General features: G+C 40.5%; 1 protein-coding gene across 1 annotated transcript in view; it reads right to left on the bottom strand.

Annotated features, from left to right (window-relative positions):
• The window catches only part of veph1 (ventricular zone expressed PH domain-containing 1), a 250,025-nt gene that overhangs the window by 2,771 nt on the left and 221,841 nt on the right, over nt 1-25,413 (bottom strand). The window contains exons 15-17 of the mRNA XM_043703007.1: nt 22,684-22,801; nt 4,248-4,384; nt 1,722-2,013 (exon numbers count right to left, since the gene is read on the bottom strand). Coding sequence (XP_043558942.1) covers nt 1,777-2,013; nt 4,248-4,384; nt 22,684-22,801 — 492 coding nt within the window. The 3' untranslated portion in view covers nt 1,722-1,776. The remainder of the gene's footprint in view (nt 1-1,721; nt 2,014-4,247; nt 4,385-22,683; nt 22,802-25,413) is intronic.

The following is a 25,413-nucleotide window of genomic DNA, read 5'->3' as shown; positions in this document are numbered from 1 at the left end:
TATCAATATCATTGAGACGCAATAAGTTTCCTTGTTTTCTTCAAATCAACATTCATGGATGTAGTAAAAATTATGCCATTCAAGATAAAAATTGAGGAATTGTTATGGTGACAGTAGTTATTGTTAAATAGAAATAGTTAGCAGATATTACTCTAGAAAGTCTCATAAAAGAAAGTGGAACTTTCAGGTAATGGTAAATTTCTACAACAAAATTGAATAAAATCAAGGTAAAATACATAAAAGATTAATATAACATATACCTCCTTCATAGCTCCATTTTTTCCTGGAACTCAAATTCATCAATCTCTGATTATTTCAAATAATGTAACACTTGTGACATTGGATACTATCCATGCCATTTGACATGTCAACCTTTGTTAACCAAGGATTTCTTCAGGTCACCTGTAACCCATTTTGAGAGGAATCTATTCATACTTGTGTATTGCAATCAAAAAGTTGATTAGTTTATGTTATATATCATAGCTGAATTCCAGAAATGTAAAAGGAACCTTGTGCAGGTTTGGGGAACTATCACATTAATTCACTGAGCCAAAACAAACTGAGTATCATATCTATAACATAGCACACAAAAATCATGGCATATATTATTCTACAAATTGAAATTTTATTCCCGATTAGATAAATCTGTGAAAAAAATGTCTTATTTTATATGACAAATCCACAAAGGGCCAAGGAAAGTCTCTATTTGTTACTAAAACAAAACTAAACTAATGGTGAAATAAATGCTAGCTGTATTTTCTATACTTGTTTCCATTCTCTATTCTTCTACAATTATTCATCATTTTCCTCTATTACCTGAGGTTTATTCATCATGTGTAAATTCAGAGTGAACACCAATGATCTTTATGATCATGGGACCAACCTAACTGGATTTGAACCTGAAACTGTCCATACCCAGGGTCATTGGGTGGACAAGTACATAGCAGATGACGTATAATGTAGATAAATGTGAAATTATCCATATTGGTAGCAAAATAGGAAAGCAGGTTATTCTCTGAATGGTGATAGTTTGGGAAAGGGAGAGGTGCAATGAGATCTGGGTGTCATTGTACACCAGTCTTTGACAGCATGTAAGTGCAGCAGGTGATGAAAACTTTAGATGATATGCTTGCCTTCACAACAAGAGGATTTGAGTCCATGAGCAGGGATGTCTTGTTGCAATTGTAAAGGACCTTGGTGAGACTAAACCTGGAGTATTGTGTTTTGGTCCTTTTATCTGAGGAAGGATGAAATCAAAATATTGAATGTTTTCAAGAAAGTGTTAGATATAATTCTTAGGGGTAAAAGTATCAAAGAGTATGGGGAGAAAACAGAAACAGAGTGCTGAGTTAGACGATGAGCCATGATTATACTGAATGATGGAGCAAGCTTTTAAGACTAAATGGCCTACTCATTCTCCTAGCTTTGATGTTTCTATAGTGTTATGTACATGCTTTGTGTTCAGTAATCACAAAGTCAAGCCTTGTAAAGGCATATTTGTTAACTCTTGTTTTTCTATTAACTTAATCATTACATTTTCCAGACTTTTTCTTTGACGCTTCAAATGGGTATGCTAATTTGATATATCCTACACTTACACAGAACACAGTTCCAAGTTTTTGTTGCATACGAGCACAAGTGCTATCTTTCAGATATCTCTTCAATGTAGATTCAGATGTTCTACATTGAAGTATGCCTGCAAGGCTGACGTAGTAATTCACCTTGATAGTTATTTCATTGCCAGCCATCCATTTGTCCAATGTGAGTCAGATTTGTTCATAGGTATGTTGTTGCCTCTCTGCTTTCTCTTTGTTTTGCCTGAGCCACTGCAACATTGATACACTGTAACCACTCCTCTGCATTCTTCTCATCTCTTGCTTTGAAGACATATGTCTTGTTGTCTGTGAAGATTTCAAAGGCTCGAGGAAGGCTACGGTCTCTCCGCTTTTTAGTGATAACCTTTACACTTTGTACCTTGCTCAGTTCAATTGGACAATCATCTGGATCATCTTTCTGAAAGGTGAAGACACATAGCATATAATGTGACACTTGGAAATCTCCAGTTAGTTCCATTGAAATTTATGTACAAGTAACAGTGATTGCCCATGACATCAAGACAACATAGGATAGAATGGCATCAAAGAGCACAAGCAAACTTCAGATCAATGGAAATCTGGGAAAAGTCTACACTGGTTGAAGTCATACCTAGAATGAAGAAAAATAGTTGTAATTACTAGAGACCAATCATCCCATGTCCAGGACATCACTGCAGGAGCTCCTCCAGGTAGTGCTCCAGCCAAATCATCTTCAGCTGCTTCACCAATGATCATAAGATTTGAAATGGGGATGTTTTCTGATGAGTGCAATGATTGTTAACAATTGTGACCCCTCAAACATTGGTGGTTGGTGTCTTTGTGCACTAGTCCTTGGACAACATTCAGCCTGGGACTAATAAGTGACAGTAAATTTTCATCCCTAAGTGCCAGGCAATTACTACTTCCATCAAGAGGCAACCTAATGATCGTCTCTGACAGCCAATGGCATTACTGACATTGAATGCTGCAACATCAACAGACTAGATTATTTTTGACCAGAAATTGAATTGGATCAACCGTATTAATTATTGTGAGTGTAAGAGCAGTTCAAAGGCTAGATATTTTGGGGGGTGTAATTTACCTCCTGATTTCCTACAGCAGGTCCACCATCTATATCAGAAGTATGATGGAACGCTCTCCACTTTCTTGGATGAACACAGTTCTAACAACACTGCAGAGGCTTACAATCATCCTTGATTCACCATGCCATTCACCACCATAACTGTTAATTTCCCCCACTAGCACACAATGTTAGCAATATGCATGATTTACAGGACGCATTGCAGTGACTTACCAAGACTCCTTTGACAACTGTTCCAAACCTAATATTACCACCTAGAAGGACAAGGACAGCAGATGTATGAACCTCCACCCCTCCAAGTGACATACTATCCTGACTTGGAACTACATCACCATGCCTTCACTGTTGTTTGGGTCAGAAGCCTGGAATTCCTTTACTAACAATGGGTGTATATAAACAGATGGAACTGCATAATTTCAAGTATGCAGCTCACTCCCACCTTCTCCAAGGCAGTTAAGGAAGGGCAGTGCCTTGCCATTGACACTCATATCGTATAAAGAATATATAAAAACAACAATTGTCTCCGAGTCATGCAGAGATTCTTGCATAGTGATAATGCCACTGGAGTATTAATAGAGAGACCCAGGTTAGTGCTCTGGGTCACATGTTCAAATCCTACTTCAGCAGCTGGAATTTGAACTTAATTAGTAAAACTTTATGTAAAAGCTAGACATAAGAACTATAATCAATTATTGTAAAACTCCATCTAGTTCTTGAAAGTTCTTTAGTGAAGGAAATTAGCTGTCCTTAATTGGTTTGGCCAAAATATGACCTCAGATCCACAACAATGTGGTTGACTCTTAATTGCCCTCTGAAATGGCTTAACATGGCACTCAGGTTAAGGACAATTTATAATAAGCAAAAGATCAATTCTAACTGATCAGTGAAGCCCATATTCTGTGAAAGAATAAAGAAAAATTTCAAATAATTCCAGTGGCTCAGCTTATCTGCTTTAATACCCAATAACTCATTGTCATATTTTGAGGGATGTAAAAGTGTTCAGTAAAATTTCCCATATTGTTTGCATCCATAAAATGCAAATTTACCATTTTGTCCCTGTTGACTCCTTACAACTGCTCAGGCAGTTATCAAATCTGGGCGAAAGCAATGTAAATCAAGTAAGGCTCTTCGTTTTTTTCATCCAACCCGCCCCTAGATGTTGCCACCAGTGCCTTGTGCTTTATGTTTTAGGTGAACATTCCAATATTCTCCTTTCTGGCTCAGTTTAGACCTTTTATTTGTTCCTTGATCTTATTTTCTTTTCTGTACCTGTATCTTATTTGCTTTAAATATTTTTCATGATTACTTTTCCATATTTACACTATACCAACTTAATTCCAGACACCTAAATATCCTGTTTGTGAATTCTTTTGATTATTGATCTGAAATGTTTAACTCAGTATATCTCTCCATAGATGCTGTCTGACTTGGAAGGCAAGTCCAGCTATTATTTTAGATTTCTAGCACCCACAGAAGGTCACTCACATTAAACAAAATACAAATCAATGTGCAACTATCTATGATGCTTAGTTCCATTGACTTCATCTAACAAATTTTAATCATCTACCTACTGATTTTCCTTTGCAAAATAGAAGCTGATTCCCAGCCAGTGTGAAATAGCGGGTCTTCCATCTCTTTATGAATTTCCATCTCACTTGTTTTTCTTTGAGCTTGCCTTCGATGAGTGGTTGACCATCCTGGTTTATACCTGTTAAAGGAATATTAAACTAGAATGACCAATTATTGACATACTAACAAGCAAATATCATCGGAATGCTAATCTGCATTATTAATATACATTAGTCTGGATTTTGGAGTTACAAGGAATGTATGAACTAACCATTTATTACATACATAACTGTTGGCAGGCCAGAGGGGTACTGGGACCTTGCTAAAAAGAGGAATCCATGGTATACTTGCCCAACCAGACTAAAGGATCTTCACTGAGACATATGGGGATAAATTCTAACTGAAACACACAAACATACATTCTAACTGAAATACACAAGCCTAAATTCTAACTGAGACAGACAGGGGTAAATTCTAACTGAGACACAAGAGGTAAATTCTAACTGAGACACAAGAGATAAATTTTAACTGAGACACACAGGGTAAATTTTAACTGAGACTCATAGGGTAAAGTTTAACTGAGACTCATAGGGTAAAGTTTAACTGAGACACACAGGGTAAATTTTAGCTGAGACACATGGGGTAAATTTTAACTGAGACACATGGGGTAAATTTTAACTGAGACACATAGGGTAAATTTTAACTGAGACACACAGGGTAAATTTTAACTGAGACACATGGGTAAATTTTAACTGAGACACATGGGGTAAATTTTAACTGAGACACGGGGTAAATTTTAACTGAGACACATAAGGATGAATTTCAACAGCCAAAGTCAGGTCAGATGCTACAATTTGATAAATATGAAACTTGTCTACTATTCACCCACTGAGGTGGGACAAGGGGCACCAAGGAGCTTCGAGAAGGAGTTAAGTGTCTTAACAGCATTGCTGGTCAGTCAGGAGCAAAAGTGCTTTCCCCCAAACAACACACACTCACCACTCCACATGCAACAAAACTTGAGGGTGGAATTTTCCCAGTCCCTGAAAGAACTTGGTTAATGGTGATTCAATTGGGAAAATATTGCAAGATCAGAAAAATGAGATTCCTGACATTAATAAAAGGTACAAATTTCCACCAAGGCTTGAATGAAGAGATGGCAATCTTGCTTGTGAGCAGGGAGGAGCTTATATGCATGCATAAACAATTCCTAACCTATTCTTGCCTCATTAATATGCAGTCTGCTATTCTCCCATACCGTGGAGAGAAATCAGACAGTGACAATTCCCAACATGAAAGCAAGAGTGGGTACTGGGTGCTCCAGATCACTGCTTGCTTCTCTGGGCTTCCCCTTTGGACAGCACTCCCCAACACCTCAGGACACACTCTATGGGCAGCGACCATCTGCATCCTTCATCCAGGAAGGTTGGCATTAGATCTACACCAGCCTCACTGCATCATCATTACACATCTCCACTTCAATACTGCAGTTTGGAGTGCACCAACACCTTGCTTTGTAATGCTGCAGTCAGATCACATTGCATACAGGGACAGGCACACATCACACAGATAGAGCTCAGGGATTCTCAATGCCCATTGCTATCTCCCTTCGTGCTCACTCAATTTGTGTCTACTCAAATGCTCACAACATCTCTACTTTGCCTTGCTGTGCTGTTTTGCATTTTACTGCTTCATTCAAAACATTGTTTCAAACAAATGGTCATGGCTTGAAGTTCAGTAGTCCTTAGTCATGTCAAGAGGGACTGTGTCCACTCAGGGGCTACCAGCAGAGAACATCAAAGGCATTAGCTGCTACCAGTTCAGGGGCTTGGATACATTATCGGGGGATCCATAGCACTAGGCTGTGGTATGGTCCACAGCCAGTCCTGCAGGTCCAGTGTAACTCTCCAAGGATTTGTGAGAAGTCATTTGGGGAGTTAATGATTAATCATGGATGTACATTTACAAGTCAAGGGTTTAGTTATTCAATTGTTGGAGTTGTCCTTCCAAGCCTATCTAGGGATTTGTCCATGTCAGTGCAAGGGCTCTGTCCATTTAAAGTTGAAGGCAGTTAACAGGATCCAGTGCTGTGATGGTGATGCTGGTGCAGAGAATTATGAGAATTGGAGGCAGAACGCTCGGATACAGAAGGGATAATAATTATGAAGGGGGTAAACTCAACATAGAAGAGTGGGAGATGATGGAGCAGGGTAAAGGGAGTTCACTGATGTTTATCACCTCTCAGGCTTTGACAGGGGAATACTGCATCAACTTTATTTAGAATGACGAAGATGTAAGCCTGGGGAGATGAGCAGTTAAATAAAATAGTTGGGTGGAAATATGGGGGAAGATCAAATCTGATGGGATTGATATGGAAGAGAGGACAGAAAGGTTCATGGAAGTCTGAAAGGCCACCGAGACTACCAGGCCTGAGACTTCGACTCACCCTGCATAGTGCATCCTGTGCTGCCTTTCATTCTCATCCCAAGTATGCAATGGAAATGGAAAATGGCCACTACCACAACCAGGGCAGACAGTGTAAGTCATTTTTTTCTCTGAGGGAGCGGGATTTACCTTTGTGCAATGTGAGCCCCTTAGGACAATGGTATTCAATGTACAATCACACAGTACAGGTTAAAGACATCAATATTCATAGAATTCTGTATGTGGACCTCATGCATTCATGGATGAGAAAATGACCCATGCCATTATTCTGTATGAGATTCTGCATTTCTTGGGGAATGTGAGAAGAGAGGGGTCAGGTTCTCATTACTGCCAATGCACATACAGTCCAAAAGGCTTGAACAGCATCATTTGAATCAGGTCAATGATGTACAAGATCCATGTAGAGGTGTCCTGTTGTCCTTCTTGTCAGAGGTCTCCATGAGTTAAAACTGGAAAGCGAGCCCAAGAGGAAATTGGTCAAACTAAATTAACCAGCAGTCAGCAGGTCAAAGAAAACAGTGGAAACTAAGATCAAAGAGGTTACAAATGTTCGGGGGAGCCAGTTAAAACCAGCCTGAGGGTTGTGTATTGGAGAAGCATTGATCAGACTTTCTGGCACCCTGACTTCCAACCAGTACCTGAAGAAGTACACTTTACACTTCCCCAGCATGGCAACAGTGAAGAGTAGTGGAGCGGCTTTGAATCCCACTCATGACCCCATTGGCCAAAGGCCACAGAATAGTCTGGAAGGTCTGGGGCAAGGACAATAAAAACACACACCTGGAAGTCAGTGCTCAGTGAAAACTCACAGCAAGACTTATGGTGGAAGACTACGTGGCAACCCAAGAAGATTCACCCTGGCCTGTGACACCCACTTTTGTGGAAGACAGCCAGACATTGGAACTCCTACATTGGAGGGGAAAGAGATTCCAATTGGCCAAGCGCAAACACATGGACTGTTGTGAGTAATAGCCTTTCTCAGATGGATACAGCTAGATAGAAAGTAAATGTTGCAAGAACTTGGGAAATGCTCACATGGTGTTTTTAATAAGGAATATTTTGTTAATAAAATCAAGTTGAATGCAAACCGAATTCTGTGTCCCTTTGTCTGCTTTGCCGACAAGAGCGCTTGGGTAAAGTGTTATGAATACATAAACAAGTCACGAAAAACACGTTGCCATTAAAATGTTATTTAAATGCATGTGGTGCATCTGCTGAATGTTCATATTACTGAACAGGTACTTTGTTTCTGAAATAAAAATAAAAAATGGTGGAGATACTCGGCAGTTCTTTCGCAGCTGTGGACGGAGAAAAAGACTTAATGATTTGAGTCCCAGGACTCTTCTTTGGAAATGGTAGTGCCCACGTAAGCTGATTGGAACTGTCAACAGCGCATCCAGATGCAGAAGGTGTGACTGTTTGTGTGGTCTTTACACTAAGAGTATCCACACCAATGGATGGGAAACACATCCAGCTGGAAGCTCAGTGAGTCTCTATGCTGCACGATGAAGGTCAGAGAGAGCCACAGCATTGTGTCAAGTAAGAAGATGAGGACTCTCGCCAAAAGGGAACAGCAGTGACAGCCAGAACACTGCAGGCTGTACAACTTTCTGAACTTCATTCAATGGAACTGAGTTGTGAGAAGTCATCTTTCACTAACTGTAAATGTTTTGATGCTGCAGGATCTCCTGCGTAATCCTAATTGCAAATGCACCTTAACAGTTTAATCTTTCTACGATTTTCCTGTTGTTTTGTATAAGTTAGGATTATCACCTGATGAAAACTTTCAAAACATCTCAAGCTCATTCATGACATTATTTCAGGCAAGTTTGGATCATATGAAAAGGACTGCTACCAATCAGACAGGATTAGAACATTGGGTAGCACTAATGATGGCTTTGCAACTTCATTGTTATAGCTGTAGCTAGAATAATAGCCAGACACAGCTGATGATAAAGTGTGAACATATATTTACAAACGTGTTCAAGGTATTTACAATGAAGTTCCACCCATTCTACCAAGGTTCCCTGGGAAGGCTTTTCTTTAGTCTTTCTCCCCCACTTTGACTAGGTACAGCTGGTGTGGAAGGTGGGGGGTTGGAGCTGACACATCCGCAGTGCCCTGACAGGAGACTTCTGATAGTGCTGGCAGCCGCTAACCTGTCCACTGAGGCAGACAGGTAATACACAACAGAGGCAGCACACTTGAGAATAGGGCCCCTCAAAGATCAGCAAGGCGGCCTTTGTGTGGAGCCGCAGAAAATGGGGGAGATACTAAACGAGTATTTTGCATCAGTATTTACTGTGGAAAAGAATATGGAAGATATAGACTGTAGGGAAATAAATGGTGACACCTTGCAAAATGTCCAAATTACAGAGGAGGAAGTGCTGGATGTCTTGAAATGGCTAAAGGTGGATAAATCCCCAGGACCTGATCAGGTGTACCCTAGAACTTTGTGGGAAGCTAGGGAAGTGATTTGTGGGCCTCTTGCTGAGATATTTGCATCATCGATAGTTGCAGGTGAGGTGCAGGAAGACTGGAGTTTGGCTAACGTGGTGCCACTATTTAAGAAGTGTTGTAAGGATAACCCAGGAACTATAGACCAGTGAGCCTGACGTCAGTGGGTCCTCTACTTTATGACTTGGATGCGAGCATGAGGAGAAAGTGAGGACTGCAGATGCTGGAGATCAGAGCTGAAAAATGTGTTGCTGGAAAAGCGCAGCAGGTTAGGCAGCATCCAAGGAGCAGGAGGATCGGCGTTTCGGGCATAAGCCCTTCTTCAGGAATCTTTATCCTTGTAGAGGGAGGAAGAGAGCTTCTTCAAAGAAGGCATCCTTGCAAGAGGATTCGCAGTAGGTTAAAATCAACTAGGAGAAAGTGAGGACTGCAGATGCTGGAGATCAGAGCTGAAGAATGTGTTGCTGGAAAAGCGCAGGTCAGGCAGCATCCAAGGAGCAGGGGGTGAGAAGTTAACTGTCAGGCACACCTCCAACAGCCTCACCCCCATTATTGCAGGCAGTTTTATCATTGAATGAGAGAATGGGAGGGATAGATGAAAGTGGCTGGCATAACTGTTAGTGCTGTTGCAGGTGGGAGAAAGATGTGGAATATTCTGAGTGACTGAGCTGGAAACACCGAGGGGACACAGAATTAGTGGGAACGGTGGGGGTGTGTGGTTGGGGGTGTTGGTTAGAGTTTGAAGGAGGAAGAGAGGTGGGTGAGAGAAACTGAGGAAAGACACTGCAGTCAATAGTGAGAGTGGTGGAGCATGAGTCTTAGTGAGATGAGTGTGCAGTATAAAATTTGAGTGAGTGTGAGGTAGCAAAGAGAAGATAGTGGATATTGTGGACTGCAGAATGTAATTCAGCTTTTTGCAGCACTGCTGGGCAAATCTTTTAGACTATGGGCACTGGACTAAACAAGATAGAAATTTTGGACCATGCTGGCAGCATCTAATGCCACGGCTGCTTCTGGTGGTGCCAGGATAAGAGGATGGTTCACCATTATTCTGTCCAGCAGTACCTCACCAACCCCTTGGCAGTGATCCAAGGAGCGGCATGGTGGCTCAATGGTTAGCACTGCTGCCTCACAATACCAGGGACCCGGGTTCGATTCCACCCTCGGGTGACTGTCTTTGTGGAGTTTGCACATTCTCCCTGTGTCTGCATGGGTTTCCTCCCACAGTCCAAAGATGTGCAGGTCAGGTGAATTGGCCATGCTAAATTGCCCATTAGTCAGAGGGAAATGGGTCTGGGTGGGTTACTCTTCAGAGGGTCAGTGTGGACTTGTGGGGCCGAAGGGCCTGTTCCCACACTGTAGGGAATCTAATCTAAAACCTGCCTTTGTAGGTTATCTCTAGGATCATTCTTCCACAAGACAGTTGTGGCTTATAACAAGAACCTGATGCAGCACTTGTGCAGTCAGGCTTTAAGTAGAGTGTCAATGGGACAAATCTTGGAAATACTTTAACCGCTGTCCGAGCGCAAAGTAGCATTAGGATGGTACCACAGAGATAGTCGTGCAGACATTGTGAGGTGAGCAGCAAAGAAGTGTGTGAAATAACTCACTAGAGATCACAGACAGAAACCCTCCATGAAAGACCCTGAAACTGATATTTTGTCAGTTTTCAGGAAAATTCAGCCCTAGGACTCTTGCACTCTGAAATTTTGTCTATAAGAACTACCCCGGTGTAAGTAATATCCATTAATACTGAGACCATATGCTTGGAAACAACAAAGCATCACATCAAGCAAAATAGAAGATGCAAAATAATGAGATTGAGTGAGCTTAAAAGTCAAAATTGAATAAAATACTTTATACTTAAATTGCTATTGTTTTAAATCTCCAACAATAATTATAATGTCAAACAATGAAATTCCAAACTTAAATTCAGTTTTAAGCACCAAAGATTCTGTTTGATGGCAATTAGGACTTAAGATACCATTAAAATTTCATTTCTATTCAAAATGAAAAGGCTGAACTCTTTCAGAGGAGGTTTGAGGGAATTAGAAATTCATGATGTTCCATTCCAAACCTGTGTGATAAACCTTTGTAACAGAGTTCCTGAAGGAGCAGGGCAATTTGGCAAAATCTTCTCCATTTCTGAATTTAACCATGCAAAAGCATCTGTCTGAGGTTATGGATGGATTTACTCTTTAGTAATAGTGGACATGGATAAGCTTATTATTTATAACATACAATCTGAGCCAATATGTGCCCCACTGGAAACAAGTTTTTATAACTATTGCAGTATGTTAGAGCACGGAGTTGATGAACCGGAGATTTATTTCAACAGTCATATGGAAATTGTAACTAATTCCTTTCATGACCGTTGAGATTTATTTATCCTTAATGGAAACTCAAAGTTAAAAATCAAATGGTCATGGATTCTGCAATAATACAATAGGGAAATTCTGATTCCCAGAAACATTCTTAATTTGGAATATATTTAAGAAGCTAAAACAATTATGAAAGCTAAGGATGTTTTCAGTTAGGAATAGATGTGAAGTGTACTCTTTGAGTTGTAAGGATATCATAAAGTAAAACACACATTTACCAAAAACAACTGTTAATTTCCTTGGTCAGATGCAATTTTACCAAAATCAGCAAAGTGTTAAACTCAGGATGTTTCATCGAGGGTTTCTCTTTAGGAGCTCCAGTGAGTTTTCTCACACAATTCTCCACTGCTCACCTCATTATGTATGTATCATGTCTCTACGTTCATATTATCTTTTATGAGCAGCAGACGTAGTCACAACTACTGGGACCTAGTGGGATTTCTGCCATGGTGCCATATTTAAAGCCCAGCTATACACCAGTTCAATCACTGTCAGCCATGAATACTCTTTTACAGTGCACATAGTGGGAGAGTAATAATTAATAAAGACGTCTAAGGGCACATAGGTACATGGTAAGACTGAATTGGAAATGGAATATCATGTTCACAAATATATTGCTGCTTCATATTGTCATTAGTCTGGTGGTCTGTCATTGTCACTGCAGCTACAGAATGAAGCTACACAGAATACCCATCCTTTGTGCTATACCATATTTGAACCCTCTTTAAGGGAGCGCTACTGTTTTCCTATATACCCAGTGCAGCATAATATCTTGTCATTGGTCAGGACTGACCATGACCCAATCTCTAACCAACCTGAAAAGGCAGCCCCGAGAACTGAATGGGCAGATCCTGGTCTACTCTCTGCGTAGCTCCAAAATGACTTACTGCTAACTCCCTGTTTGACTGAACTGCACCTCCAGGACTAACAGTGGACCACTCCCACATGGTAATGACACTGAACTTCTGACTCTGACTGTCCCAAGCACCAACTAACCATGCGCAAGCCCCTAGACTGACATCAGATGATGTCTTATCTTACAGTGCCAATACCTCCAGACCAACAACAGTCTCCTTTGACTTGACTGAGGACTACTCTACTTACACTTGAGACATGGTCATCTGGTTGGAGTATATGAAATGTGTTTGTCAAGTATGCTGCTGGCATATGCTGTCGTCATAACATTGATGCAGTATATAGCAATATATCCATCTCCTTGACTGAACATTGCTCACTACTATGACAAGCTGTTTGCCTTTGTGTTTGTGCTAAAAGGCAAGGCAAGCCAGTACAGTGAGCTGTTAACCTCTGAATGATGCAACAATACACAGAAGGCTCAGCAAGGCAGAGATACAGTGAGAATTCAAGTTGGTGCAAAATGAGGGAGCACTGAGAGAGCAAGCAAAAAATCTTGAGATGCACCCAGCTCCGATTTATGAGAAATGTGCCTGTCCCTGCACACAAAAGGGTCTGGCAGCAGCATTACAAGGCAAGGTATAGGAATGAACAGGAAAACTGTTTTCAAAGAGAGTAGAAGACGGGCCATGATGGTATGGTCATGTCCTATGCCAACTCTCATGGGTGGGACAGTAGAATTGTTTGCTACCCATGGAGCTACCTGGAGGTATTTGGGGACTGATGGAGAAGATAGAGGCCAGCAGTGAGCTGGAGTCACCAGATAGCTACTTTGACTTTCATGTCAGAAATCATTGCCATCCAGTTTCCTTCTGGCTCATGGGAGAGTAGCAAACTGTGTATAAATGAGGCAACGATAGGTAATAATGAGCTGTTTGTGCATGCAAATAAGGTACTCTCTGCTCAGAAGTGAGATTATCTTCCCATTCTAATTTTGCACGCGAAATCAGAGTTTTTTGTCTTGAGGCTAAAGAGTAGTGTAACCTGCACATCGAAACACCTCATCTATTGTGTCCATTGATCTCAATATGGTCTCCTCTACATTGGGGAGACAAGAAACTAACTCGCGGAACGTTTCAGGGAACAACACCACTGCCCTCTGGCCGATCACTTCAACTGCCCCTCCTGCTAGTCCTGGGTCTCCTCCACCACTAAATCCAAGCTACCCGATGCCTGGAGGAATAATGCTTCATCTTCCGCCTTGGGACCCTCTACCCACATGGCATCAATGTCAATTTCACCAGTTTCCTCATCTCCCCTTAACTCCCCTCATCCCAGATCCAACCTTCCAACTCAGCACCGCAGTCTTAAACGGTCCTACCTGTCCATCTTCCTTCCCACCTATCAGCTTCATCCTCTCCTCTGACCTATCACCATCACCGTCCACCTCCATCTATCTATGGTCTTCCCAGTTACAATTGCCCCAGCCCCACCTCATCCCTCCTATTTATCTCTCAGCCTCCTTCCCATCCCCCCACATTCCTGATGAAGGACTCATGCCAAAAAAATAGATTCTCCTGCTCCTCGGATGCTGCCTGACGTGCTGTGCTTTTCCAGCATTACATTTTTCAGCTCAAGAGTAGTAGCCTTGTCTGACAGTCTGAGTACAATTGGCCAAATAACAGGACTGTGATAACTGCACAGTTGAAAAAATTCAGATTCAGATTCAGATTGACAAATCTTGTTTGTCAAGAATATAGTGCTGGAAAAGCACAGCAGGTCAAGCAGCATCTGAGATGCTAGAGAATCCACGTTTCGGCCATAAGCCCTTCATTAGGAAATTTGTTTGTTTGTTGGTGGAAGAGTAGTGGTTAAGATGGCGTGAGAGGAAGAAACGGAGGGAGTGGAGACTTTCGTCATGGTGGATCAATGTGTACTGGGATTGGATGTCCATGTTGGGGGCCAGGGAAACAAAAATCTGGACGTGGTGAAGAGCCTGGGTGGTGTCACAAACATAGGTGGGGACAACTTGCAGTTAGATTCTACAAGACAAAGAGTGGATTAATTTGCAGTTTATAAAATATAGCAAACTCCAAGTATAAACATCAAACTGAAATTGAGAAAAAGGCCTGTTCTTAAAAAGCCTTAAATATGATGAATACATTATATTGTGGACTTTAGACGTCAGACTACAGTTGAAATCATTGCATGTTTTATTAACTGGATGTGAAGTATTAAATTGGGATGTATATACTTCCATAAGTGGAGAATTCACAAATATGTAACTCTGCAATTTTCTAAACTTGGAGTGGAATTATTAAGGCTGAAAATGTGTTGCTGGAAAAGCGCAGCAGGTCAGGCAGCATCCAAGGAACAGGAGAATCGATGTTTAGGGCATGAGCCCTTCTTCAGGTTTATGCCCGAAACGTCGATTCTCCTGTTCCTTGGATGCTGCCTGACCTGCTGCGCTTTTCCAGCAACACATTTTCAGCTCTGATCTCCAGCATCTGCAGTCCTCACTTTCTCCTCGTGGAATTATTATGATTTGGTTGCATACATTTTTTTATCCAAATCATAATCAATGAGAACAATTCTCAAAATTTGGCTTGGTTTATCTTGTGTTTTCCCATATTCCTCTTTGCACAGTTTTCTGTTTGGTTTGTATTTTAAAATTCAGTTGCTTCCATCATTGCCAGATTATATTATAAACTGATGATTACAGCAAAGCACCCAATGTAACTAAACTATGTCAAATATAGAATATTCAACACACAAGCATCTGTTAAAATGAAAGGTTTCTTTTGTTGGACTATCGGGCAAAGTTTTACATGTCTCAAGTAGTGGCTTTGCAGATGGTAGGAGTCTGTAATACTCTCCAGGTGGCCTTCCAACTGCCAGCCCCTTAGCCCAAACCAATCTTTGATGTTATGAAGGACAGGAGGAGCCTTGACAATTAATAGGCACTTTGGAGGATGGTAGGAAGGAGTCAAGGACAGAGTTGATACTCCAAGTTGCAGGGGAAGTTGAGCATGACACCCTGCTCAAACCACAAAAGGGACAGAGGGGCCTTCCATTATTGGCTTCCTTTCCTGACTGAGAGCACCCACCCTCAAGTTCTGCACCCAGTGACTGTTTCTTATGATCTCTGACCTCTCCACCAAGACCCTCAACCCCAGTACAACACCCTTCCAATGATTTATCCTGCCCTTGGAGCTATTTCCACTGTGACACACCCCCTAGCATTCAGCTGCATCCTGGTTTGTGGTTACCCTGGGACTACAGCGCTGTCAGGCAAGCTCTATAAGGTGTGACTTTCTCATAAGTAAAGGGTCAAAGTCTCACCTACAGGAAATTATGTGCCTTGATGGGGCAGCCAGTATCAGTAATGATGTGGTTTCGTTATGTTTTGGAAGGCAAGGCAGGAAACTCTGCTAACTATTTCATTCTTCCCAGAATGTTTCTTTGTTAAGAGGGGACAGTTCTTTTCTTTCTTTGTCCTGAACCTACCATTGATTGAGATACAGTCAGAAGCCTATAAATGCTGGCAGGGGAACCAGAGGGTTGTTGCAATTTGGAGTCCCTTTAAAACTGGAGTTCTTTCTCATGTAGCAGGGATCTCATTTAACTTCTGTTACAGTTCCTTGCTTTTCCCCAAACGCAAACCATTTCTAATCATCAAGACAAAACAAAAAGGATGATAACAATCGAGGCCACAATGTACTATGAATTGATAGCAAAGAACTATACAGCAGTACATGTACCCTATTATTAATGTAGTGTTAAGGAAAATAGAAGGTTTGCTTCCAAAAAGAATGAAACCTAACATTTGGGTGAAGGTGGGGAAGTTGGGAACGGTTATCTCGATGCTATGTTTAGCTGTCCCATGTCCATTTGCTTGAAGGATTCAAATGGGTGATTATCACAGTGTAGAATATTGGCCCTTAGAAATAGGTTAAATTTACAAGTGCTCAGGATGAGAGGATAGTACTCATCAGATGGCTGCCTCCTTCAGATGGAAGATAGACCAGGAAGAGAGGAAGAAAAACTAATGAACCCTTCCACTGCCTTTAGTATTTCAATTTGTCATAGATTGTATACTCTTCTGTCTGATTAACTAATGTAGCTTATCTCATAATAATGCCTATCTGCTGCTTCATAATGAACTTAAACTATTTGAAAATTCCTTATGAATGGCCAATGGCCTATATTCACTAACTGTGATCATGAACCTTCAAATTCTAACAGGTGATTTTGGATGATGCTAGAGTCCATCGAATTGAGGACTACAGATGATTTACAAAGTCCAGAGGACCAACTGCAGACTGTCCAGTCATTATAAATTAGCAGCTCATTGTCAGAAGCTGAAACATCCAAGCAGGAGTGAGGGTGTCTCCATTGCTTGTTGATGGATAAAGAAGGGATAAGTAAGAGAACAACATGAGTTCAATCAGACACATGTGGGAAAGCTGTCTCTCAGAAATTCTATAGGGTTGTAGCTGACTTTTTAAGTAGTGCCTCTCATCCTGAACGAAGCCCCTAGCTCTGAAGCCACTGGGAGAACATTGCTGGTTCACCTTTGGTAACTCATCATGGATTGTGGGGGTGGGGTGGTGGTGAGGGGGGTTAACATTCCATCCTCAATTCAACTCATACATAAGCCTGTGGAGACCAGACCACATTATGGAACCAGCCTAATGGGATTTCCCTCCCCACCATCTGCATCCAGATGCAACACTAGCAACCATTGAACGTTCAACTCAGAAAGTTTCCCTGGACAACTTCACATAATTGGTTTACATTATTTTGATGTGGTTTATCTTTGAAATCTTAACTGTCTTCTTCCATTTACTGGCACACATATGGCTTTTGCTGCTTTTTGAAGGAATGTTATTAATGGCCTACAAATAACCCATTCACATAATTGACTTCATGTGTAACTTGGCCATGTTGTGGAGAAGAACCACAGGGACTGGGAATACAGTTTTCTACAACAGGCAAACAAATGGAATTTGAATTTGAAAAAAAAATGTGGATGACTTAACAAGTTAAATACATCAGACAAACCTCACAAATACAATGTAAAAGTATCTGTTGTTCATGTTTCCCTGACAATTTTGAACTAAATATTGTCTTCTACTTTAATTAATTTATTTTTGTCATTTAATTCACCAACGCTTGCTTTTTTAAAGCAAAAGGAGAAAATCTTATACAAACCACACAAAAATAATTTCTATAAACCTGTGCACACTTAATGCCTTAAATATTCCTTTGGATGTATTTAGCATTTCCTGAAGACAACATGACTAATTAGAACACTGAAACATGACATTTAGAACTATTTGGTGATACAAAGACCATTCTTCTGCATTGTTTAACTTAGATAAATGTCAGAGAGCAAACTCAGATTTTTGTCTTCTTACTGCCGCATATGTGCCTAAAGTGAAGGTAGTAGGTATATTTAAACCACATTGTGTGTAAAATCAGCTTACTATGGTTGTTCGCTTTATAGATTTGACAGTGAGCTTTGATAGTTAAGTTTTCTTCAGCAAATTTTCTGATATTTTTAATTAAGCTATTCAGAGATGTTATCACTATCTGTGGAGCAAGTGGGACCTGAACTTGGGTCTCCTTGCCCAGAAGTTGAGGCACCACAAGTACCCTTTTCTCAGGAACCTTTTGATAAATAAATACTAATGGGAATCAGATGACATAGTCAGTATTCTTCATGCCATGTCTATTTACCACTAATTCAAATGTTGGTAGAATGTTATAAGCTCTGAAATAGGGAAGAAAAAGTTAATATTGATAGAGTTAAAGATAAAGTGCATGATAGTCTTGAAGTAAGTGCATTTGCTCAATTTTTTTCCTGGTAAGATGGGATACTTAACAGAATAGTTTTTGAGGTTGTTAATTCACCATTTAAACATAAACAGCCTGTGTAACCATATTGTTCATTGATACACAAACTGTAGATCAGGAGAACTGAAGGCCAGACAAGACAGTCGAGTCTAGATTAGAGTGGTGCTGGAAAAACACAGCAGGTCAGGCAGCATCCGAGGAGCAGGAACATGAGGGCAGTGCTGAGCTGGAAGGTTGGATCTGGGGTGAGGTGGGGAGGGGGAAATGAGGAAAGTGGTGAAATCCACATTGATGCCATGGGGTTGAAGTGTTCCGAGGAGGAAGATGAGGCGTTCTTCCTCCAGGCGTTGGGTGGTGAGGGAGCGGCGGTGGAGGAGGGTGGAGATGGGTTCGGTGGGGCAGGAGCATGCTGGTGACCGTTGAGTCACCAAGCAGATTAAGCTGAAGGTTATGATAACAAAGTTGAGAACTATGTGCTGTAAACTTCCATCATTAAGAATTTCTTTGGGTAACCAAGATCTTCCCCCTTCTGTGTTTGAATGAAAGTTTTGCTTCCTCTCCTCAGTCAGACCTGAGAGTGCTCACATTTTACTATAAAATCTCTTGAGAAGCTTCCAGCTATGTATTCTATGGGGTCAATCTTTTGGCAAGTCTACCCTAGCAGGAGCAACAATGGCACAAAGAAAGAGCAAACAAAGCTGCAAATAAAGGGAGGTAAGCTCAAAGGAAGATTTATCCTTCTGGCAGATTTTAACAGCCTTCACAGCACTCCTACAGATGTACGAGGATAGCACATCAGGGAGACTTTTTTCCAGAGACGCTATCATTGAGCTGTCCTTTGTTGCAACAATACCTGCAAGCAATTACCTTGACAGCCTGTGTGGTCCAAATCATTACAGTCCTGAATCTGCAGCAGTTAATCTGCGGTTTTTGTTAAGCACATAATGGGTGTCATGTTTGCTAGAACAAATGGTATTATCATTTTTCTCATGGATGTAGTCTTCAGCTCAGACATAACATTTCTCTCCCTGCGTGAGGAGTTGGTTGTTGAAACTCTGCTCAAAGAATCCCGGCAAGTGGGAACTGAAGCTTCAATTCTGAACTTTGGGTTGACATCTAGTTAGTGACTTGCACCCCCGGAGATGTGGATGGTCCCTCCTCATTGATTACCTGAGACCACACACGCACCAGTTGGACAGGACTAACCACACTATCTAATAAGTGAGTTATGGCCAAAGAATGAATTATGATGTTGCTGCCTGTCAAACTCTTAATTAGTCTGTGAATTTTTGTACTACTTTACATTATTCATCACAGTGTGACAAAGCTCTGATGAAGAGTCAACTAGATTCAAAACATTAGCTTGCTTTCTCTCCATGGATGCTGCCTGGCCCACAGTGATCTCCAACATTTTTTGTTTTCAATATAGATTCCAGAAATCTGCAGTAATTTGCTCCTTATTTCACACACTGTTGATTTTTGCTTGATTGGCTGTTAAGTCCAGTTATACCACAGAAACCACTTTGAAACTTGTTTACAGGGACAAAGGCGAACCAGATTAGTGACATACTGCTTTCACACATGGATTGTTCTACCTTTGGAAATGGAGATAAGCTCAGTCATTATGGAGCCAAAAACAAAGGGTCATAAGTACAATATTAAACACTAATATTATAGGTCAGAGGCGAGGGGGACCTCTCATTTTACAGAGAGTCATCAAGGTGTGGAATACACTATTGGCAGCATTTGTTGATAAACTTGAGCAGTTAAGCTTTTTGAGGCTAACGTTCAATGAAAGGTAACAGAAATCCTACCAGCAGTGATGAACTAAATCTGATTATATCAATATTAAAAATGAATAAAATCTTTCACCATCAGAAAATTGATTTGTTATCTGAGGTGGGGGGGGTGGGGGGGTGGGGGGGGGGGGAGGGGGAAGGGAGGTAACTGAACCCAATATGTTAACTCTGATCTCTCTCCACAAATGCTGCCAGATGTGCTGAGTGTTACCAGCAATGTCCATTTTTGTCTCTGACTTCCAGCATCCACAGTTATTTTTTGTGTTTTCAAAATTGACAAAATCCTATTCCTGCGATCAAAAGATGCTGATGTATCAAGTTTATCGCATGAAAATTATTCAGCAAAGTAAAAAGGATTCAATTCAGGGCTGAAAATATTTACCAATAGGAGCCTTAGAAATATTTAAAGTCAATAGAGGCAGGTATTCACAGTTTAGAACTTTTGAGGACAGCAAAAACATTTCTGCATCATATGTGAACTATATGTGCTTCTTATTAAACTCTCTGTGCATTACATTAATTCCTCAGCCCCTGGTTATTCAATAAAAGTTTACATACACAAGGACGTTTCTCCTACATGGTGATCAAGGATGTTCAACACCTAATCTTCCTTTCAACATAATTTGTATTTCAGGAAGTGAAATGTCACTATGTAAATTAACTTAGAGAATCTTAGAATTCTATCTACAGTAATAATGAAGATACTCAACTTTTCAAACCAATGCTAACAGTGTGAAAGGATTATGCACTCAATCCCATTACATTCCATTTTAAAAAAAAAATCTATTCCTTTTCCATTCAAAAGATATTATAGATTCTGTTTTCACCACTATTTTTGAGCAGACAAACTGTGTATCGAAAAACTCAGTTGTTCTTTATTCGTTTTGTGATAAACATATATTAACATTGATCAGTTTACTGATTAATTGACCAGTGCAAATAACTTTTCTCAACAAAGGCAGCATGGTGCTCAGTGGTTTGCACTGCTGTTTCACAGTGCTGGGAACTTGGGGTTGATTTCACCCTCAGATGACTTGTCTGCGTGAAGTTTGCATATTCTTCCTGCATCTGAGTGGGTTTTCTCTGGGTCCTTTGGTTCCCTCCCACAGTCCAAAGATGTACAGATTAGTTGGATTGGCCAGGCTAAATTGCCCTCAAGGTGCATGTGCAGGTTACATGGATTAAACATGGGAAATGTAGGGTTAAAGGGACAGAGTTTCCATCTTGAGCTATGATGGTTGAGTTTGCTCTGACACAGGTACATGGAGAGAGGTCTTTGGTGGGAGCCTCATGATATCCAAAACCAAGAGAAGGTCAGTCAAGGGTAGTAATCCCTTCACCATTGCTGATACCTCAATTTCAGTAAAGAGTAAAGTTTTGTCATTTGACAAGGTTTTGCATATGGGTATGTTGCACAGTGTTAGATCCCTATGCTTCTGCTTATTGTTCTGAGTCACAAATATTTTTCACTTACACCACTCTCCCATCTAGGCCATTTTACCTGTTGGGTAGGTGACCTTTTCAGTCATGACACATGGTAAGACAAGACTTAAAGCAGTCTTGTGAAAAATCTGTGAAACCGATGCAGCATTGATTTCAAGACTGCTTTGTGGTCTCTTGGTGGTTGGAAACAAGCTCCATTTGTTCGAAGGCCTGACAGATCACAAACTGAACTGAACTCCTTCACCTGTACAGTCAATGATGTCTGCACGACGGGAAGCCAACCCAAGCTGCAAACCTGAGACCAACATTGTGACTGGCCTCAGCTGTGAAGAAAGATGCACATTCGCTTGCCCCACCCTGGCAAACAATTTAGCTGGATTGATAACCACAAAGCAGATAGGCCCCACCTGCAGCCTCCAAACCCCAAACTTAAAATGCAGCATGGTGAGTCAGGTTACCAATGCAACATCAACACAAGTGTCTCAAATATTACAAAACGAACAGACCCATAACTCTCGAAACCAACTGCCATCTGCAAATGATCATTTAACCAACAAAGGAATTGATTAAAAAAATGGAATGGAACTTTTCATTGTGATACCCTCGCTCATAGAAATCATCTCCAAAGGAGCAAATGGAAAGTTTTAGAACAAGATCTTTGAAAAAAAGCCTTTCACTTCAGCAAGAAAGCAGGTGAGAGTCTCACATTTAGATATTTTTGTCTCCTCAATTGCGGGTTTCACTGGCAAGTTCTAAGAAGCTTGGGATACCCGTGAACTCTCAAATTAAAGTAAAAACACCAGGTAAAATAGCTGCTAGCTGTTGATATATCTAAATTGTTAATTTCCTTGAGAAGTTTTTTTGCATGCAGCATACCATGCTGCTGTTAAACGTAGAACTACATGGCTTGGAGCTGGATTCCCACCAGTTTACCAATGTTAGTGCTTTTAACCATGACACATTTGGTTTTTGAAGTTAAAAGTATTCCCACCCCATATTTCCACCTTTTGTTTCCCCTTTTATTTTTTTTTGTCCAATTTGTCACTTTCCCCTACTCCATAACCCCTTAATGCTTTGAAAGTCTCCTTTCTGGTGCATTATTGAAAGCTTTCTGAAAATACGCTTCTTTTTTAAATGTAATTTTGCACATTTTTCAGGTAAGACTGAGGCACAACTGTCCATAATACTGATGTTCTTACCTGTTGCTTTCTCAGGATTGTTGCACATGAAGCACTGCCAGACTCCTGCTTTCTCACTGTAACCAAACAAGTCAAAAAACCTGACGTCCTCAAGATGCATCTGCAGTCTGTCCAGATCCTGTTTGAATATTTAATATTACAGTTTAGTATGTTAAATCCTTGTTTATAAAAATAACAAGGGCATCTTTAACAGTTTGCTTTCAGCTTAACTCAGGAATTACTTGAAGAATTTTCACAATTCTATTTCTTCTTTTTGAGGAAGAAAGAATCCATTCTTACTTACCACTTCATTTCTCACCAAAAGTTTACAAGGTAAGCGATCAGCTTCATGGGTTAAGCTGAAGCTCTGAATGGAAGATAAGCATCAATGGCCCAGACAAAAATCTGTGACATCATAAATCAAAACATCTTAAACTTTTTCCCACTGTGACCCCATTTCGAGACATGAAAATTCTGGTGACCCTTCAGTAAGAACTGGTAGAGTGAGGACCTGTTAGATTAGGTGCATTGCTGTTGTAAATTGATTTGAACTCTATGGCATGTTGTCTCAGATTGCATGACACCAACATCTCAGCTTGCGATCTCATATGGGGACATTTTGCCATAAACTGTGTTTTCCATCTGGGAAACATCTTCGTGCAAACCCGATTAAACTGGAACAGCATTTAGAGGATGAATTAATTTTAAGAGTCCCAAGTCTGATATAACACTAAACAACTCTGCTTAAGTTACTGTAAAAACATTAAAGACTAAAATTTTAAAATGCTGAACAATATTATATGGCAGCTGCACATTCACATAAAGTGACTAGAAGTAATAGCTTTTCTGAGATCCTTTACAATTCTATCTCAATTCATATGAATAGGAGGGTTGAGAGGGATATGGGTCAAGTGCTGGAAAATGGAACTAGATTAGGTTAGGATATCTGATTGGCATCGATGACTTGGACTGAAGAGTCTGTTTCCATGCTGTACATGTCTATGACTCTATGACAATTTAGATCATGCTCTCCTGCAGACTTCATACTTTTTTTGAATCAATAAATATTGTATAAACACTGGACCATTGGCAAAGTCTTTCAATGATCTTCCCTCATCCTTCTTGACTGATGGTGAAACCTTTGACAAATCAAATGAATTCCTTCTATTGGACCCACCTGTACAATCCTTGTTCTCAAACAGTAGACAGCAAACAAGCATATGCTACAACTTTGCAATAAAAGGAGATTTCAAGTATTTCCATTACGTGACAGTATCACCTCCAAGATATATTGCAGCAACCCATCACAGCTCCTTTGACAGCATTTTTAAAACCCACGAGGTTTACCGTTTAAAAAGGTAGGGATAGCAGATACGTGGGAACACCAACACCTAGTTCTACTACAAGCCATTCAGCATCCTGACTTGGAATATATCACTGTTCCTTCACAGTCGCTGGATCAAAATCCTGGAATTCCCTCTCTAATGGTATTGTGGGCCAACCTACACCATGTTCACTGCTGTGGTTCAAGAAGGCAGCTCACCATCATCTTTTCAAGGGCAACTAGGGACAGGCAATAAATGCTGGCCAGCCAGCAATGCCCATGTTCCACTGTTGATTTAAAAATAATACAGAATCAAGAAAGCATATTGTATGTTAGCTTCTATGACAAAGGGATTTGAGTAAGCAAGTTTTGCTACAAATTTACAGGACTCAATAAATTACATTTAGAGTATTGTCTACAGTTTTGGTCTCCTTAACTAAGGGAGGATATATTTACTTTGACTGTTTAACAGTAAAAGAAGATTGCTGAATGCAGCAAAATTGAGTAGACTAGGGTTTATTCTCCATAGTTTTGAATAAAAGGCTTGACTGAGATGAAGCTGGGAGGATAGTCTTAGCAAGTTTTGAGAAGATTTGTAGCTCAGGTTGAGGTTCTGAATGTAGGTTTGCTCACTGAGCTGTAAGGTTCATTTTCAGATGTTTCACCACCATACTTGGTAACATCATCAGTAAGCCTCCAGATGAAGCGCTGGTGGCATGGCCCACTTTCTATTTATGTGTTTAGGTTTCATTTGTCATTTCCTGTGGTGACATCATTTCCTGTAGTGATGTCATTTCCTGTTTTTTTTCTCATGCAGTGATAAATAGGATCCAAGTCAATGTGTTTGTTGATAGAGTTCCAGTTGGAATGCCATGCTTCTAAAAATGTTCATGCGTGTCTCTGTTTGGCTTGTCCTAGGATGGATGTGTCATCCCAGTTGAAGTGGTGTCCTTCCTTATCTGTATGTCAGACATAGGTGAAAGTGGGTCATGTCTTTTTGTGGCTAGTTGATGTTCATGTATGTTGGTGCCTAGTTTTCTGTCTGTTTGTCCAATAATGTTTGTTACAGTTCTTGCAAGGTATTTTGTAAATGACATAAGTTTTGTTTGTTGTCGGTATAGGGTTCTTCAAGTTCGTTAGCTGCTATTTTAGTGCGTTAGTGGGTTTGTGGGCTACCATGGTGCCAAGAGGTCTGAGTAGTCTGGCAGTCATTTCTGAGATGTCTTTGATGTAGGGGAGAGTCGCTAGGGTTTCTGGACGCATTTTGTCTGTTTGTTTGTGTTTGTTGTTGCGAAATCGGCAGACTGTTCATTGGGTACTCGCTCTTTTTAAATACACTATATAGATGATTTTCCTCTGCTCTGCATAGTTCCTCTATGCTGCAGTGTGTGGTGGCTTGTTGAAATAATATTCTAATGCAGTTTCAT

This window comes from Chiloscyllium plagiosum, chromosome 13 (genome assembly GCF_004010195.1).
Source record: "Chiloscyllium plagiosum isolate BGI_BamShark_2017 chromosome 13, ASM401019v2, whole genome shotgun sequence".
Lineage (NCBI taxonomy): Eukaryota > Metazoa > Chordata > Chondrichthyes > Orectolobiformes > Hemiscylliidae > Chiloscyllium > Chiloscyllium plagiosum.
This window is presented reverse-complemented; position numbering and strand designations above follow the sequence as displayed.